At 39.6% G+C, this 19,254-nt stretch overlaps 1 protein-coding gene across 1 annotated transcript; it reads left to right on the forward strand.

Moving 5' to 3' along the window:
- The first annotated feature begins 1,091 nt into the window (after positions 1 to 1,091).
- On the forward strand, positions 1,092 to 2,292 carry LOC147625929 (leucine-rich repeat protein 1-like). The gene is made up of 6 exons (XM_086817761.1): positions 1,092 to 1,179; positions 1,402 to 1,534; positions 1,664 to 1,735; positions 1,825 to 1,968; positions 2,087 to 2,158; positions 2,241 to 2,292. The coding sequence occupies exons 1-6, from the start codon at positions 1,092 to 1,094 to the stop codon at positions 2,290 to 2,292; spliced, it is 561 nt and encodes a 186-aa protein (XP_086673887.1).
- Positions 2,293 to 19,254: the final 16,962 nt, after the last annotated feature.

Here is a 19,254-nt window from a genome sequence, read left to right on the forward strand (position 1 = left end):
ATTATATTGCTATATATACTGCATTTCCAAATAGTAGTGCCTTAATGTACTTTGACTACTTAATGACTATACCATTATCTTGCTATATAAACTGCATACCAAAATAGTAGTGCAAAAAACACCAAGATCGTACATCTCAAAATTTGAGGCAATGTAAGTCTTGAAGGCTATAATGAAATCCCCATTAGTGCCTGTATCACTAGCATGTCACCTACATAAAGAATAACAACAAAAAATTCTTGCTCATCCTTTTTACATATAAATATGACTATTTTAAAATTGTTATCCAATCAAATAGGTATGAATGTTCTCGTATACCAAGCCTTGGGTGACTGTTTCAAACCATATAAAGGTTTATTAGGCTTGCATACCTTCTGTTCTTGACCTAGTTGGGCAAATCTAGGTGGTTGACTCACATAAGCTTCTTCCTATAAAGTCACCATTCAAGAACGATGTTTTAGTGTCTAATTGGTGCACTTTCTATCCATGATGGGCTGCCAAAGCAATAGCAAATGGACATATGGGAAGTGGGAGCAAAACTTTCATCATAATCAATCCCTTTTTATTGGGCATAACCTTTTGCAAACAAGTATGGCATTGAATCTGTCAACTAATCCATCTGCCTTTGAAAACCCACTTGATCTATCTGCCTTTGAAAACCCATCTCTCTTTCTCTTAACTTTGAAAACCCACTTAGTACCAATAGCTTTCCGGTCAAGTGCTAGTAGATCCACATTTTGTCTGAATAAAACGAATTTCATGTTACGTAACTTTCACCTAATTTGGATCTTCTTGCTTATTTTAACGAGATTTCTGGCGACATTAATTCTGCAGCTACGCAACACCCGAATATTTAAAATAAAAACACTCATTTTTAGGGGCGTACTTTTAGTGACTTTTGTTAATAAGCCATGGTCCATCGTATTGATTGCCAACGCTCGCCACGATGCGCGCGCTTGTCGGGAAAGCGCGTAAACGATTTGAGGCGGTGAACTCTTGCTCTATAAATACCCCGCTACGTCCATGACTTTGCATTCGTCCCCGCTGCTCTTTTTCCTTAGCACCATAAAGCATAAGAGGAGGAATCCGCAATGGCAACTAGAGGAACACGTCCGCAAGTGTTGATTCTGTGTGTCCTCGGCTTGATCGCAGCCGCCGCTGCGCAAGTCAGTCCCGAGGGTACGTACGTCTGAGTAAAAGTACAGGTGTGATGTTGCGTTACTGGAGCTGTGTCCAGCCGTCTTGTCCTTGTGCTTGTGAATGTTTCTGAGCGGAACAAAAGGCGTGGCTGCTTGATGTTGCGTTACTGTGTTGCGTGAGCTGCCACTCCTGTTCTTGTGCTTGTGTGTTGCAGTAATCATCATAAAATGCTGCGCTTATATGTGATGCTGTGTGCTGCAGTGGACGCGCTCATTGCCTTCAAGAACGGGCTGCAAGATCCTCAGCAAGCAATGGACTCGTGGGATCCCAACTCCGTGGATCCTTGCACCTGGTTTCGCATCACCTGTGACGGCAACAATAAAGTCATCCGGGTGTACGTCGCCCTCGCGCCCTATCTAGTACTCGCATTTTTCTGTGCTTATATATTGGCCGCAACACGCTAATCGACAGATGCTAGTTTTGTGCACATAATTATACTCCATGATGTTGAGCTTGCACGCAGGGAACTGGGTGCCACCGGCATCTCTGGCACCCTCTCTCCACGGCTCGCGGATCTCTCGTCCTTGCAGTTCTTGTGAGTAGAAGTAGCAGCAGTCCTAAAATGAAGATTAGTCTCTTGCTCACCCTGTAATCAGGCCGCCTGTTCTTATATTCGACCTGCAGGGAGCTGTACCGCAATAGCCTGTCCGGCGGTATCCCAAAGGAGCTGGGCAGGATAGCCCCGCTGGTGGCCTTGCGTCTCTTCAACAACGACATCACGGGACCCATCCCCGCCGAGCTCGGTCAGCTCTCCAACCTGCAGTTCCTGTAAGTAGACGTAGCTTCATGTCTTCTGCCTTCATGACACACACATAGTTTTCTGTTATCCCACTAAATGGCAGTAGTCCTTATAAGTTTTGATCGTTTCTCGTCGTCGGCCATGCAGAAATCTCTCCAACAACCAGCTTTCCGGGCCCATTCCAACAGGAGGAGCCTTCTCCAAGTTTTCTGGTGACAGGTACGCGGATTCTGTCTCTCCCTCCCCCACGCCCGTGCACGCGCCTAAGTCTGGCTAATTTGCTTTGTGTCGGATTTCGCAGCTTTGCCGGAAACCCAGGCCTATGTGGAGCTGTGATCAACAAACCATGCTAGAGTACCTCACTACTAGCTCTGCCAATCTCAATGCTCTTGGTCTGAGTATTGATGAAAGAGTTCTTTTGATGTATTGCGTTTTGGGTGAGCTTTGATCTCACAAGGCAATGTAATTAATTTTCTAATTAGTATTCCCCATTCTGCCTTCCTTCCTTTGCATTCCATTGGGGCTTTCCTTGGTTGCATTTTGATTCTCGATTTGGAACTTCTCTTTTTTGAATGCTTCACCCTCGGTGAATCAAAAGAGCATGGAGACCCTTTGATCAACCTCACCTAAAAAAGGAAGGTCGTGTAAACAATAATACACATCCCAATAAGGTTCCAATAAGGGAGCCAAAGAAGTAGTGCTTAAGATATGTGTAAGGCCTAAAAAAGGATTGTCTCATCCTAAATACCAAACTGGACGCAACTTAAATGTTAAGGCTTTTAGGAATTTGGTTTGTTGTGTACATTTAGAATGTATATCAGGGAGATGCGAAGCTCTGAGAGTACATTCGTATGTTTATTATCCCAAGACATGGCTAGTATAATCAATGAAATCACAGATTGATCCTTAAGGCTTTGGTGCTCCTTTGGTGCTCCTTTGGTGTTTAATTTTATTACATTTACAAATCACAAAAGACTTTATTTATCGATCCATGCTGACATGCCATTAACATGTCGACGATTCATTCTCAGTATTGTTGCAAAGAAACGTAGACATCTTTATGGAATTATACAATGACATGAAAGAGAATCTAATATTGCTCACAAACACAAAAACAAGGATGCCATCAGAAGTGCAACTCTAAAACAGTGTAATGTTCTATCTTGATATCCTAAGATAATGCATACAATATGATTTTGCAGAAACATTACAATTTTTGTAGAGATTTGCATGCCTCCATAGAAGGCATGCCAAATCACCATCTCACTTCTCAACCTCAATCTCACTCTCTCCAGTATCATAAACATGTATTACACCGGTTACCATTACAATAAATTAGATGCATGTTTTTGTTACAGCTTTTGGGTCAATCCATGTTTCCTTTAACCAGACATTATAAAATTTGGAGAGAGAATTGTAACTTTCTATCAAAGGTAACCTTAGAGAGACATAATCAAAGGTGAGCCTTGCAATCTCTAAACTTAAAACATCTTTATATGAATTTACACTTTCCACACAGCACAAGGTTTCAAATTAATAGAAATCTACAGGTTATTATTTGGTATAACTCTTAAATGTGTGGTTATTTGTTCTTTGTGGTAAGTCTATGGATTTAACAATGCATTTACACTGCACAACATTTATAGTTAGTCACACTATAGTTCTAATACATTACAAGTAACACAATTTAAATAGATTAGGAATTTGAAGAAACATAGTGTGCACAGTCAAAGCGTGTATTTCAAGTGGGCCTTAGGTGGTTGACAACAAAGAATTGATTATTTAAGCCCTGAGATTGTGTAGTGTGTGGAGGATTTCTAGAAGCACAATACTAGGATGTCTCCAAATAAGAGACATTTGCAAGAAAAGTGGGTTGCCAAAAAACAACACGAAGCCTATCTAATCCACTTTCTAGAGCTAGAAAAGGTACATATATCCAATTTCTCTATCCTTAATACATATGCTCATGCATTTCATTTTCTATCATAATTTTCCTTTAGTTTATACTATTAAATAGTTTCCTTTATAAGTAGAGTTTAGTAACAATACTATTTTAGTACACAATATAGTTTTCACTGCATAGTGAAACAACTCTGACACTTGTGAGTATTAAGGCTAAGAGATAGCTTCAAGGGCACCACTCACCTCTACTCACCTTAACGTGTCGTGGGGACCTTTGCGATGGTCCACCTCGTAACCCTTGAGGTCTCCAAGCTCAACACTATCTTGGGTAGCTTACCATTCAGCATCTCTCGTGAGCGTTGTCACACCATGGCATTGCACTATAGGCACTACTCCCTCCTCTCGCCTCAAATCACTCACACACACTCACTAGCATGCATGTAAGAGACGATTAGAGAGAGTTTTAGTAAGAGAGAAAGATCAATTTCACAATTGGATATTGTTCTTGCATTATGAGAGCAATTGCCTTATCTACATGGCCATAAGTGTAACACATACTTAAATTATGGTTGGGCAAGTGCCCAAAGCTTCTATTTGGTCTATTGCTTGTACATTACTTCATCTCAAAATACATTAATGTATTGCAACACCAAAGAACACATCCTATCTAACTACCATACGATTTTGGACCAAAAAACACCGTCACACCTATGGGTGCCCATCCAAGTTTGCGATTCGGACACCATTGCTTTATGGCTTGTTTGTACATGAGTTTGGTATGTCCATCCTTGAAATTTGATGTAGATTACTAATTCTCTCGCATATATTTGTTGGTTGTGGCGAACCTTGTTAACCCTAAAATGGGTTAACTTCCCCACCTTCACAATGTCAATTGTGTCCTTGTGGCCAGATTGAAAACGTTGTCGAGGGGTAGACATATACATGGTGCTAATAATAAGTAGTCATTGTATGTCCTTGATTATCCAGAGGGATGAGGAAGAAGCTAGTTAGTAAAGAAAAAAGTTAATAGTAGACGCGATCCTAATGGGGGTGGGGGACATTACATGTGATTGCTCTCTTTCTTTTTTCTCTTTTACCCTTTTTGTTGCAATCACGTGCAAGGTTTAAATATTTATGGAGGTTAGTGGGGATTCTATGGTTGTTAGTAAATGGAAGAAGAGAGGTGGAGGTGTGAAGGAGCATTGACAAGCAACACAAACAAGCACATCTCTTTGGTTAAATGAGTCCTTTTGCAGATTCTTAAAGGATTTTGTAGTGACTTGACCTGATTTTTATCCCATGTGCTTTTTTATATATTAAGAATAATTAGGTGCTCTTTGACCATTAGTCAAGTTAATTTACCATGAATTACAAAAGAGTGATTCCATAAACTTTTTTTGGAGCTTGGAGGAGTCAAAACACTTAGAAAGGATTAAAAGGATTTAGTTGATTTGCGAGGTTATGGAGCCATCGAGATCATTGGCTGCTATTGGCGAGGCTAAACTTTATTCTACACAATAGGCTAAACCATGTGCTTGGGGGGGAGGGGGGAGGGGGGGTCACTCATAAATATGTAAGCGTAGTACGTGGGTTCAACAGAAGGGATTTTTAAAATCCATTTTTTACACATTTTTTACGTACAAAAGGGTACCAGTTAAAAGGGTTATTCACAAGTTGACTAGAAAAAGGGTATGCTTTATTCATAAAAAATTCAGAGATAAGGGATTTTTAAAATAGGCCTTGAAAACACATGATATAGAGGGTTTACTTATAGTGAACCTCCCTGAGACCATGTGTCAGGCATACACCCACCATGGTCCCCCAATCCAGAGATGTACCTAGAAGGTATCGATGACAAGGCTTCCACTAGTGGGTGAGTAAAAGTATACTCATTGAGCAACTTCTTGGTGATTGAATGCATTACTCTTTCCCATGTGCAAGCAATGATCGTATAGGCGTCTCCATTTGACCAAAGAGGTTATGACTAACATTCCCTCTTATTAGCACACAGAGTTGATTAACACACAATTAATCTTGAGAATACTGCACAGTTGGTTAACACATAGGTAACCCTATTTTAAACTAAAATATGTCATTACACATAGCTGATTAACACACAGTTAATCTTGACAAAATTATACAAGTGTATACAGCTGATTAACACACAATTAACCCTGGTTTAAGCTAAAATTGGCATGGTTTACAAAGTAAACTCAAAGGTATGAACAAGGGTGAGGGGATGATCAAGCATGGCTCAGAGGTTCTCATGGACATGGAATACCTCGAACAGACTCAAAGTTCAATGAGTAACACCCCAATCCAATCGAATAAATCCAAGAATCACTTTGTTTCTACAAAATAAATTGCAACACTAAGATCAAGATGTTAATAAGTTAGTTCAAATCCATCATGAATTGCGAATTTGGAATATAAATTTTGTTTTCCCAAGGTTTTAGCAAAATAAATTAGGACTAGAAAAAATTACCTGAATCTATGTATTATTTTTTAGCTTAATGTCAAACCAGATGATGAAAAATAAAAAACATGTGCATTTGAAACTTTTTTAAAAGTTGCTACAAAAATAAACTTAAATAAAAAATATTAAATACAACTTCATGACATAAAATAGAATCCAAAAGTAAAAAAGTCTTACCTTGATGTATTGTTGACTACAAAATAAAAAAGTTAAGAAAAATAGAGAATTTAAAACAATTCGTAAACAACTGAAAGTATAATCATTCGATAAAGATGAGGAATTATCATGCGTAAGTCGAGCTAATAATTATTGGATCAACGTGGATCCATGGTAGAAATCATTGGTATAACGTGCACATCATGCTTACACAACACATAACAACATGCCTACCCTCATGCACAAACTCAAGTCTATAAACTACTTAAGTGAAATAACCACATGGCCTAGAATAACGTCAGCCCAAGTTAGGTGCATAACCAAAAATCTACCCAAGTCCCAAATCCCTATAGAGCTGAGGACAAATCTAAAACCATTCTATCTAGCTTGGTCATAACCATATAACAATAATCACTTTTGGTCTCATATAGCAATAACCGTCTCTCTCTCTCTCTCTCTCTCTCTCTCTCTCTCTCTCTCTCTCTCTACTTATTCTTCTTCTTCTTTCTTCTTCTCCCTCTTCTTTCTTATTATCCCTCTTCTTTCTCTTCTTCTTCTCCCTCTTCTTTCTTCTTCTTATTCTCCCTCTTGTTTCTCTTCTTCTTCTTCTTCTTCTTCTTCTTTTTTGTGTTGACTTTCGTAAGATGGTTTTAGACTCTGTAGTCTCACTCTTAGGGTCTCACTTTCAAGTAAGAGCTCCTTTGGCCATAAGAGTAATGTGAAGGATGATTTGCTTTCTTTCATGAATGGAGTACTAGGTGTTGACCACCAAAGGATAACTTCTTATAGTTCCTTAGGGCTACCTTAAAATTCAAATTCAATGCTATCATCCTGAGTAAGAATTGTGTGTGAGAAATAATCCCAAATTTTGAGATCTTAGCCAATGTAGCACATTCATTTGTCTAGGAATGAGCATGGGTTGGCCTAAAGGTGCCCAAAGCCTTCCAAAAACAATGTTGTGAGTAGCGTTAAGGCTAATCCTTGCTTTTTTTCATTGAATATTTTTTCCTAGTAGGAAATCTAGCCAAACGTTGATTGGATCCTTAAGAGGTAGCATAGATTTTTTGGTGAATGATTCACATTCACTTTAGATTCATTCGTTTTATTGTTAGCGCTCAGCTCATATTCTCCTAGAGCACTTTCAGATCTACATTTATGCCTCGAGGGTTTATCAAGGTTTTGAAGGTCATTGCTAGGGTCCACAACACTAATTGCATACAAAGATGCATATTGTTTAACCCTTCCCATTGGTTTTGTTGATGTTTATGTCTTGTTTGCATGGGCACTTTCGGTTTCATTGCTTTTAGCTTATCATTGTAATAAGACAATAAAATTGTTCCACCTCCATACAACACATTAAGTTCTCTCTAGTTTGCTTATCTCAAGTGTTGAATTTCACTTGGAAAATCTGGCTCATTTTGAAAGGAAATTTGATAATTCTCTGTTAGGTCTCATTTATCTTGCATGAAGATTTTAGAAGTTGATGGGGAGGAGGAGTCAAGAGGTTACTCAGTGCACCAATCAACCAATCTCACTATGCTCTCCCACTTTTCATTCCTGGAATTGTCAGTTCTACTTCATTTGGTTGGAAGGGTGCACGTTGTCGTGCCATGGCACGTCTATGATGTGAAACCGTGCATGTGAGGCCATCAAATACACATCCAGATGCATGGGGTTAAGTGCCATGACGAGTTATTATATGATGCCATGTACATATGTTCATATTGTATATGAGGTTCAATAAGACAAGCTGAGGCTGAGTCAAATTTAGGAGTTTTTTGTATATGAGTATGGAGGATGATGTTTTTGCTGTTACTCAGAGCCCATGGGCAAGTTAGAAGTATCCAGTTATATATGATGGCATGAGGGCATACCAATGCCCAAAGGAATGCATTTATGAAGGCATGAAGAAATACTTGAATGGGCAATTGGGGATTCTATAAATCACATGGGCCGATATGATGATTTATAAACTATGAAGGTGTCAAGAGAAATGGAGATTTAATGAACATCACAGCGCCGAAGAGTTCATTGAATGTTGGGGAAATGTGGAGATAGGAAACGTGGAGCTTGTAAGCATGTTTTCATAGGTGTGAGAATGCTTTGGGAATCTTGTGGTTATGCCTTGCAACCTTAATGCTAAGGTTTAATGCTACTAGCAATACGTGGCTAGTAGCATACGTGGAAAAGGGAAGAAAATTCTTTTATTTAGAATTTTCTGGAGCTTTTGGTAGGGCAGCATTTTGTAATGGGAAACTCCCGCATCAATAGTGAAAAAAGGTGAGAAGGGCGCGAGTTCTCCGCGGGAAAGGGAGAAAAGAGCCGGAGAGAGACGGCGAGTGCAGAGTAGGAGGAAATTTTCTGCAGAGTGAATGAACAGCGTCAAAACGACCAGACTTTTTTATTTCAAATATACATAATCTGTATGCGCCTTGTAGGTGTTAGAATTATAGAGTAAATTAAATACTATGTGGTGATATACTTCTGGAAAAATCCATTTTTGAAGATCAATACTCAGCGATGCTGCTCCAGATATTTCTCCTTCGCATAATCGGCGTGTAGCTTGTGGTTGGTGAAGCAAATAAAGAGATCCACGCTTGTAAATCGCCAGCTAAGTGTTTTGTTTATTTTATTTTCTTTAAAAAAAATACTCTCACTCTATATGAATGGAGAGAATCGAATATCCTATACATCAAAAAGAAATTGGAAATGAATAGAGAGACCTTGGGAAAAAGGCTAAAGAGTTTGGAGCTCGGAAATTTATGAAAGATACATTGAAGTTGAGGGTAAATGATCTTACTTTCTACTCAAATGGATTTTGGAAATTATGAGTATGTCAAAGCTATGCCAAATGCTATATTTTGCTTGTGAGATGTTAGGATATTAAGGCAGGTTTTCAGGTGATAAAGTACATCTCGAAATAATGGTTTTGAGGGCACTGGGGATGTAATGGATGTAGCTGGCCACATGTATATTGGAAAAATTGGAAAGCTTTGTTATGCACACATGTGAATGGTTCAAAGGATTTCATGCAATTCTGTGCAATCATCTGGATGAATTCAAGGATGTATTGAGACAAGTTGACACATGTATTTGTCATTGGAAATAATGATGTTCAATACTCCTTGGGAAATTTTGTGCGTGAAATTCCTTGTTGGATTTGACATTCACTCTCACAGCTAGAAGTTTCGTACTTTCCTGGCTGTACCGCGCACTTCACGACATCTTTTTGGTGAACCCGACGTGAAACTGCTGGGGTGAGAGTGTGGTGAAATATACAGGGAAGCTATGGCTGAGAATTCTGAGGGTCAGGGGGTTCATTTTGACCCCGGAGTTATGCAGATGTTTCAAATGTTTACCATGTACATGCAACAGCAACAAGCTGCTGAGAGGGGACAGATTTCCACAACCAAGGCATTACAATCAATTGTGAAAAAGGTAGATCAATTTGATGGGAAGGACATTACAAAGTACCTGCGTAATTATATAAAGGAGATGGAGCTAAACAGGGTGACTGAGGAGGATATGGTTCGAAGTTTCGAGCTAGTATGCGTTCCTGAAATAAGAGAGCGCATAAAGGGATTGCAGACAGCACAGGGTGGCAGAAATTGGGAAGAGTTCAAGCTTGCTTTAAAGGATGAATACTTCATGGAGGATTCTGAGCGAGTGACCAAACGAACTTTCTTGGAATGGGTCACAAAACCTAAAATGGGAATTTCTGCCACAGAATTGCTAAGGGAGTTTGAGAAGCGTTATGCCCAGTTGTCAAGAATAGAGCGTGCAACTTTGGACAGAGAAAAGACAGAGCTCTTCTTGCAAGCAGCTGGGAAAGATCTCCAGGAGAAATTGGAAATCCTCCTTGAGGATAAGAATACAGAGCAGGGATTAAAGAGTGATTGGAATGATGTTGAGGATGCAGTCACTATGTTAGCAAAGCGGCAGCGGAGGAGGGATAAAATGGTGATGGGCTCTGCAAACCCCATAGCTGCTGTTACCCCTGAGAATTTATCCAAGCCAGCTGCTACAATTCCTAAGATAGATGGGCCAATGGATGAGCTTATCAAGGGTATGCGTGATTTAAAATTGAAGATGTCCAGGATTGAAGAAAAGGGTCTACCATTGGGGCAGGCTTCTATGCAAAGGCCTCAAAGCAAAGAAGGGTTTACATATAGATGCATATGGTGTGATGATCCAGAGCATGCAAAGAAGGATTGTACTAGCTATAAAGAAGCTCTTAAAAATCAACTTGTGTTTTTCAAAGATGGGAAAATCCATCTTACAGAGACTGGTCTTCCATTGAGTACAAACTTTGGGAAAGGAGGGATGAAAAAGCTGGTAGAGGATATGGCTGCTAGTCATGCCATTTCTATGGTTGAGGCAGCAACCTATGGATTAAAGGTTGGTCAACTAAATCAGGGATTTGAGAATGATGAGGATTATGAGAATGAGAATTTTTGGCCATCAACAATGGAATTAATTGCATCAAAGAAAGTATCAAAGCAAGCTTTGCATGAGGCAGGTGATTGTATACGTCTTGAGACTGGCTGGGAGGAGCCTGTGGATTCTTTATCCATTCATGCCTATATTGCCAAATGCCAAAATAATGAGGCACAGGTAGAGGAGAAACGTAAAAGGGAAAATGAGGAAGGAGGGCCATCAAAAAGAGTTACACGTGGAAGTGAAAAGAAAGATCCTGGGCCATCACATATGCCTCCACAGCATAGCAGACCTCCACAGGATGTTTCAATGGAAGAAGTGCCAGCAAAAATGAAGGAGAAGGGTAAAGGGAAAAGTCCACTCTACAAGCTTCAATCTGATATTGAAGTTGCAACAGATCTCAAAAAGGTACTTGAAGAAAGGATTCTAAACAGCAGGGTGGAATTCACACTAGGGGAAGTCTTGGGGATTGCAAAGAAAGAATTTCATGATGAGATAATTGATATTATACGAAGAAAAAGGCAGTCCATAATTGAATCTATTCCATCACAAGGGGAGGCAAGCACTTCCAAGACTCATGGTGTACAGATACAGAAAAAGGAAGAGAGAGAAAATGTGGTGGAATGTAATCACTCTGCTGATGGGGCACGACAAGTGCGTTTTGTGGAAGAGGATGATGAAAAAGAAGTTCTTACAAAGAGTCATTACTCCAGGAGCCATTGGGCAAGAGCAACCACTGAAACCCTTGTCAAGATAGGTGATTTGGAAGAGCCATATGTCGCTCTAATTGATCATGGGTCTGAAATAAATCTTATGGCTAAAAATCTCTACAACAAATGTAAGTGGCCAATGGATGTGGATCATGGGTGGATGATTAAAGCAGCTAATAATTCATCTGGTGAGCTTTATGCAACATGTCCAAATGTAAGGGTAACTATAGGGGATGTGAAGGATGATCAGAATTTCTTTGTTCAGGAGATGTCATCATATCCCCTTATCCTTGGGCAACCCTACATTACAGCTGTAAGGATGGAAACAAAGGTTTTGGATGATGGTTCAGCATATGCAAGAATAAGGAGTAAAGATGGCAAAAAAGCTGTTCAGTTTTTGACAGTTTGCATTAATCATGAAAGGAATCGTGAGTCTCTTCGGGCACAGTCACTCCCAAAGATAAACAGAGAGTTTATGAATTACAGGGAGATGAGGGATTTTGGCCAGGTGCCATTGTAAAGCGGGATTCCAATGGTACAAGGGGAAATGAGTTCTCGCAGGACTCAATCAATGTAAATAGTTTTTCGGCAAATTTTCAGGGATTCTCCAGCTATGGGTCACTGGTTTTTGTAAAAAGCAAGGATTTGAAGCGTGGCATGCAAAAACATATACAAAATGAACAAAAAAGTTTTGAGCAGTGTGGTCTTTTGGGGAAGAAAGAGTTTATTTCAGGGGTGCTTGATGACGTGTCATTAATAGATCCTATGGATGTGCTTTTTGATATGGGAAGAGCATGCTTACAGGGTGGAAATGAAATGATAAAGGTGTCATCTGTGGAGATGTATGATATAATCCAGGAATTTGAGGGGGTGGAATGTAAAAACATGAATTGTGAGATGGATGCTCATGTTGATACAAAGTACAAAACGGTTGCAAAGAAGGTGAAACCAGTTGCCTTGCCCTTGCCACCAGGAAGCAAGGAGAAGATAGATGAAGCTTCTATGCAGCCAAATCTTAGAGACCCGAAGAAAATTGGGCATAAATTTACTCAAGAAACTCTGAAAGAGCTGAAGATTGGTGAGAAGGATTTTCTGTTGCCAGTTGAAAGGGAATGCTTTGAGGAGATGCTTGTAAAACATGGGAAAGCTTTTGCCTTTCAGCCGCATGAGATAGGTTGTGTTGATCCAAGTGTGACAGCACCAATGGTGATCTTTACTGTTCCACATGTGCCCTGGAACCTGCGGCCAATTCCAGTACCAAAGGCTCTCTTGCCAAAGTTGATGGAATTACTAAAGGAAAAGATCAGGATGGGAATTTTGGAGCCTTCATGTGCCCCATATTCCAACAGATGGTTTACTGTACCAAAGAAAAATGGGACATTGCGCTTTATTCAAGACATGCAACCTGTAAACAAAGTCACAATCAGGAATGTGGGAGCAGGTCCAATTGTGGATGAGTTTGCAGAAGCATTTGCAGGGAAAGCTATATACTCTATGGGTGATCTGTATTCGGGATATGATCAGTTCCAGCTGGATATACAAAGCAGGGACTTGACCACAATGAAAACTCCTTTGGGATTAGTAAGGATGTGTACCTTACCACAGGGAGCCACTAACTCAGTGGCACATATGATGAATGGAATGAATAAAGTCTTACGGGACTTCATACCACAAAAAACTATGCCATTTTTGGATGATGTGCCAATAAAGGGCTGTGATGAGAAAGACAAAGATGGGAATTTGGATTCAAAAGGGTGCCGCAAGTTTGTGGCAGATCATATAAAGGATTGTGACATGATTCTATCCAGGCTTGAAGAAGTGAATCTTACTTTATCTGGGCAGAAATCAGTGTTTGGGGTAGGTGAAGTGCTAATAGTGGGACATCTTTGTAGTACTAGTGGACGCCGTCCTTGTCCAGCCAAGATAGATGCAATACATAAAATGAAGGAAATATGCATTAATGTTACAGAGCTGAGGAGATTTCTTGGAGCATGCGTCTTTTATGTTATTTGGATCCCACATTATGCACATGTAGCAGATCCTCTTTATCAGCTTTTGAGGAAGAATCAAAAATTTTTGTGGAGTGCAGTACATATTAAAGCTATGCGGAAGCTGAAATATTTGCTCCAATCATCACCCATTTTGAGAAAGGCGGATTATGAGTGTGGCAGGCCTGTGATTGTTACAGTTGATACTAGTCCTACTGGGATAGGATGGGCAGTAGGGCAAGATGATGAGGATGATCATAGGTATGTAATTAGATTTGGAGCAAAGGTATTAAGCTTTCGGCAACGAAAGTATCCACAGATCAAGAGAGAATTATGGGGGATAGTCACTGCTCTAAAATGTGAAAAAGAATATCTTATTGGGGCATCTGTACTTGTGGAAACTGATTGCTTGCCACTTCTTGGGATGATAGCAAGTTGTACCACTCCAGATATTGCTATGCTTAGGTGGATTGCTTATATCAAGTCACTAAATCCTGAGTTTGAGCATATTGCGGGAAAAGATAATCCAGTTTGCAGATATGCTATCAAGAGCCAGATATGAAGATGAGAAAGAGATGATTAGTGACATTGATGATGTGGGTACAAAGTTCTATACTATAGCATATGCAAAAGGAGATCATATTTGCCTATCAAATGCACTTGAGTCTTTTATTGAGGAAATATATGAAGGAGATTGGTTGCTTATTGGTCAATATTTGAGCACTCTATCAAGGCAAGAAAATTGGTCTGACTCAGAATTTAAGAGGATCCGCAGAAAAGCATATGGTTACTTTCTAAAGGATGGGTATCTCTGGAAGCATCCTAAACAGAGGAATGCTATGCCACAGAGAGTCATATGTGATAAAGAGACTCAAGGAAAGCTTGTGAAAGAATTCCATGAGAGTCTCTGGGCTGGGCATAGAAGTGTGTGGGCCACCTTTACCAAAATAAAGGAAAAATATTGGTGGAGAGGAATGTACAAGGATATTTCCCAATATGTGGAAACATGCATAGTATGCCAAATGTACTCGAATGTGAGGCATCGTGATGGCTTGCAACCAACCTACCCACCTGCCATGCACTACAAATGGGTAGTGGATCTAGTTACAATGCCTTTGGGAATTTGGCAGATGCGGTATATAGCACTTGCAAGAGAAGATTTGACAAATGAGGTAGAAGGGCGTGCTCTTAGAACAAAGAGTACGGAAACAGTATGCAAATTTCTCTTGGAAGATGTGATCTGCCGATATGGTTGTGTTGGGAAAATAACAGCTGATAGAGGTGAGCTAGATGTTGGAGAAGCAAGGGAATTCTTCTCTAGAATTGGTATCAAACTGTCTCTAACATGTGCTTACAATCCTGAGGGCAATGGGAAAAGTGAGTGAGGACATCCTCCAATCATTAAAGCTTTGGCTAAGGCATGCAGAGAAAGGATGAGAGAGTGGCCAAAGCTGCTACCATATGCCTTGTGGGCTGACCGTACAACTCATAGCTCAGTGACAGGATACATGCCTGCAGAATTAATGTATGGTCAGAAGCCAGTGATGCCAGTTGAAGAAGTAATTCTAACTTGGAATGTATTGCCCTGGGTGGAAGGATTGAGCAGAGATGACCTCCTTGCATTGCGAATAAGACAGTTAGAGAGGAGGCCTGAAGATGTAGAGCTTGCTAAAGCTCGCTTGAAAGATGCAAGGCTGAAAAATAAAGAAAGATTTGATAGTAGACACAGACTCCGGCCAAAACCTATTGAAGAAGGTGATTGGGTTCTAATGTATGATAGTAGCCTTGACAACCAATTCACTGTTCAAAGAAAATTTGCAAAAAGATGGTTTGGCCCTTACATTGTCAAGCATGTGCATGGAAATGCCACGTATACTCTGTGTGAGCTTGATGGAACAGAAGTAAAGAGTCTTGTGGCTGGCAAAAGAATCAAGATATTTAAAAGAAGGCATGATGGTGATCCTTTTGATTCACAAGAGATTCAGGATGAGAAGCTTGACAGTGGTAGTATGGATATGATTGAAGAGGAAGAGGATAATCTTCCTGGAACTGCAGAAGATGAAGACGACATCCAGTTATATGTGGACCTTGATGATGATTTGGCACATACCAGAGGATGTGCAGGTTTAGAGGGGGTGGATGTCGTGCCATGGCACGTCTATGATGTGAAACCGTGCATGTGAGGCCATCAAATACACATCCAGATGCATGGGGTTAAGTGCCATGACGAGTTATTATATGATGCCATGTACATATGTTCATATTGTATATGAGGTTCAATAAGACAAGCTGAGGCTGAGTCAGATTTAGGAGTTTTTTGTATATGAGTATGGAGGATGATGTTTTTGCTGTTACTCAGAGCCCATGGGCAAGTTAGAAGTATCCAGTTATATATGATGGCATGAGGGCATACCAATGCACAAAGGAATGCATTTATGAAGGCATGAAGAAATACTTGAATGGGCAATTGGGGATTCTATAAATCACATGGGCCGATATGATGATTTATAAACTATGAAGGTGTCAAGAGAAATGGAGATTTAATGAACATCACAGCGCCGAAGAGTTCATTGAATGTTGGGGAAATGTGGAGATAGGAAACGTGGAGCTTGTAAGCATGTTTTCATAGGTGTGAGAATGCTTTGGGAATCTTGTGGTTATGCCTTGCAACCTTAATGCTAATGCTTTGGGAATCTTGTGGTTATGCCTTGCAACCTTAATGCTAAGGTTTAATGCTACTAGCAATACGTGGCTAGTAGCATACGTGGAAAAGGGAAGAAAATTCTTTTATTTAGAATTTTCTGGAGCTTTTGGTAGGGCAGCATTTTGTAATGGGAAACTCCCGCATCAATAGTGAAAAAAGGTGAGAAGGGCGCGAGTTCTCCGCGGGAAAGGGAGAAAAGAGCCGGAGAGAGACGGCGAGTGCAGAGTAGGAGGAAATTTTCTGCAGAGTGAATGAACAGCGTCAAAACGACCAGACTTTTTTATTTCAAATATACATAATCTGTATGCGCCTTGTAGGTGTTAGAATTATAGAGTAAATTAAATACTATGTGGTGATATACTTCTGGAAAAATCCATTTTTGAAGATCAATACTCAGCGATGCTGCTCCAGATATTTCTCCTTCGCATAATCGGCGTGTAGCTTGTGGTTGGTGAAGCAAATAAAGAGATCCACGCTTGTAAATCGCCAGCTAAGTGTTTTGTTTATTTTATTTTCTTTAAAAAAAAAACTCTCACTCTATATGAATGGAGAGAATCGAATATCCTATACATCAAAAAGAAATTGGAAATGAATAGAGAGACCTTGGGAAAAAGGCTAAAGAGTTTGGAGCTCGGAAATTTATGAAAGATACATTGAAGTTGAGGGTAAATGATCTTACTTTCTACTCAAATGGATTTTGGAAATTATGAGTATGTCAAAGCTATGCCAAATGCTATATTTTGCTTGTGAGATGTTAGGATATTAAGGCAGGTTTTCAGGTGATAAAGTACATCTCGAAATAATGGTTTTGAGGGCACTGGATGTAATGGATGTAGCTGGCCACATGTATATTGGAAAAATTGGAAAGCTTTGTTATGCACACATGTGAATGGTTCAAAGGATTTCATGCAATTCTGTGCAATCATCTGGATGAATTCAAGGATGTATTGAGACAAGTTGACACATGTATTTGTCATTGGAAATAATGATGTTCAATACTCCTTGGGAAATTTTGTGCGTGAAATTCCTTGTTGGATTTGACATTCACTCTCACAGCTAGAAGTTTCGTACTTTCCTGGCTGTACCGCGCACTTCACGACAACATGCTCCTAATCCCTTGTTTTCCCACATGGTGGTATAGGGCAGAGTTTTCTTTTGGATCTCCATTTGTGTCCTTACGTGTAACACTTACCTCCCACTGTTTCTGTTTGTTAGCAAAAAAGGAATTGTCTTTTTGCCATCAACATCCATGGTTTCACATGCAAGTTTCATTGTTTCTCAGATAGTGGATGTTCCTACATTTTGAGTTGACTTCAGTCCTTTAGTGAGGTTGTTTTGATTTTCCTATCCTCATTTGAGCTTGTTTAGACCTCCACTTTTTTTTTTGTCCTTGGTTTTGTTTGTTTTTGAGGTTCCAATTTCTTTTTTGTGGTTAAGCTTTTGGTTGGTTCAAGGCTTGTTTGTCTCGGTTTAGTTTCTGTTTTAATTTTTCGGATTCATTCTTCAAGTTTGGATCCTCGCTAGTCTTATACATCATAACATTTTCTTCAACCCATTTTAAATTTTTAGTGTTGCCAAATTTTATTTTGGTTTGCACCTTGGTTTGTAGTAGCCATGCTAGCACATTCAATGGTACGGTGCTCAACCGTCCATTATGCACAACACTAACAATTTTGAGTGGTATTGATTCTATTGTGTTTAGTATTTTCTTTTTTTAGTGGTATTTTCGAGTGGTATTGATGTTGAAATATACAAGTGAATAGGGTGTGTGTGGGAACAAGCTCTTGGATAGAGGCTGTAAAAGAGGAGATGTAATTGTGAAAGAACCTGTGAAAAGGTGAGAAGAATCTACTGGGAGAGAATAATGGGTAGCATGAGGGAATTTAGGAGTGTGGAGATATTCTGGGAGATATTCAGGGAAAAGAGAAGAGGTGGAGAGAATCAGGCAAAAGGTGGAGATATTCTAGGAGTGAATCATGGAGAAATCAATGGGATTAGATGCTTGATGTAAACTCTATAAATTGAGGCATAGCCCTAATGAGAATTTGCTGTTTTTGAGTATCCATGCCTACATTAGTCTATGTGCTAATTATTCACTAATTACGTCTTAATCACTTGCTAATCACTTTGTTAATTATGTTGATTCTAGTGTTTGATCCACCATAGCTCATCATTATGCTCAAATTTCAACATGGTATCAGAGCCATGCCTAGAATCAATGAGATTTATGAGCCCATTAGTGAATTAATTAGGATTAGTAGGTAATTAAAAATCAATTTTTAGTGAGTTTTTCATCTTCCCCTTCACCCCGAGTCAGTGGAGGACTCCATTCTCTTTGCACACATAACATTAGGCTAAGCCCTTTTAGGCACTTATAGTAGACTCATAGGGCTACACTCAACTCAATTCTTGTGGGCCAATTCAACGCAGAAATGTAGATTTTCGCAGAATGAAGGGCGCCATTTTTTTGAGGGATCTTTGCCATTCCTACTTGCTCTCAAATCAAATTGCTTCAATTCCTCCTAGCCCAAGGGGTAATCAAGCATGCTCTACAAGCTGGTGAAGATAGAAATCAATTTCATCAAGTCTACAATGAGATCCAAGCTCTTCATCAAATCTGCAGGTGACTTTGGTAAAACAGAGAATAAGCTTTCATTATTTGGTCAAATCTTGTGTTTCTTGGCTTAATCCTCTACGAGACTCATTGCTATTGATGCCTTTGAAAGAATTTGAGCTCATTTGAAGTGGAAGGCACCAGATCTGGGCTCCCCGCATACTCTGTTTTCTGCACACAACCAGAGCATTAATTTGCTAATCATCAGTGATTAATCAGTGCTAATCACTGTATTTTGGTACAATTGAGGGTTCAAATTAACCATTAGGTATCTGATACAGATCCCTATAAATTCAGCTTGCAATTCGGAGTTGGTTTAATACTCAAA

The sequence above is a fragment of the Cibotium barometz genome, chromosome 23 (assembly GCF_041138505.1).
Source record: "Cibotium barometz isolate CiBa-2024 chromosome 23, ASM4113850v1, whole genome shotgun sequence".
NCBI classification, from domain to species: domain Eukaryota; kingdom Viridiplantae; phylum Streptophyta; class Polypodiopsida; order Cyatheales; family Cibotiaceae; genus Cibotium; species Cibotium barometz.

Coding starts and splice junctions, on each gene's coding strand:
- LOC147625929 (XM_086817761.1), top strand. CDS start 1,092: ATGGCAACTAGAGGAACACGTCCGCAAGTGTTGATTCTGTGTGTCCTC. Junction 1,180..1,401: donor TGCGCAAGTCAGTCCCGAGG/GTACGTACGTCT, acceptor TGTGTGCTGCAG/TGGACGCGCTCATTGCCTTC. Junction 2,159..2,240: donor TCCAAGTTTTCTGGTGACAG/GTACGCGGATTC, acceptor CGGATTTCGCAG/CTTTGCCGGAAACCCAGGCC.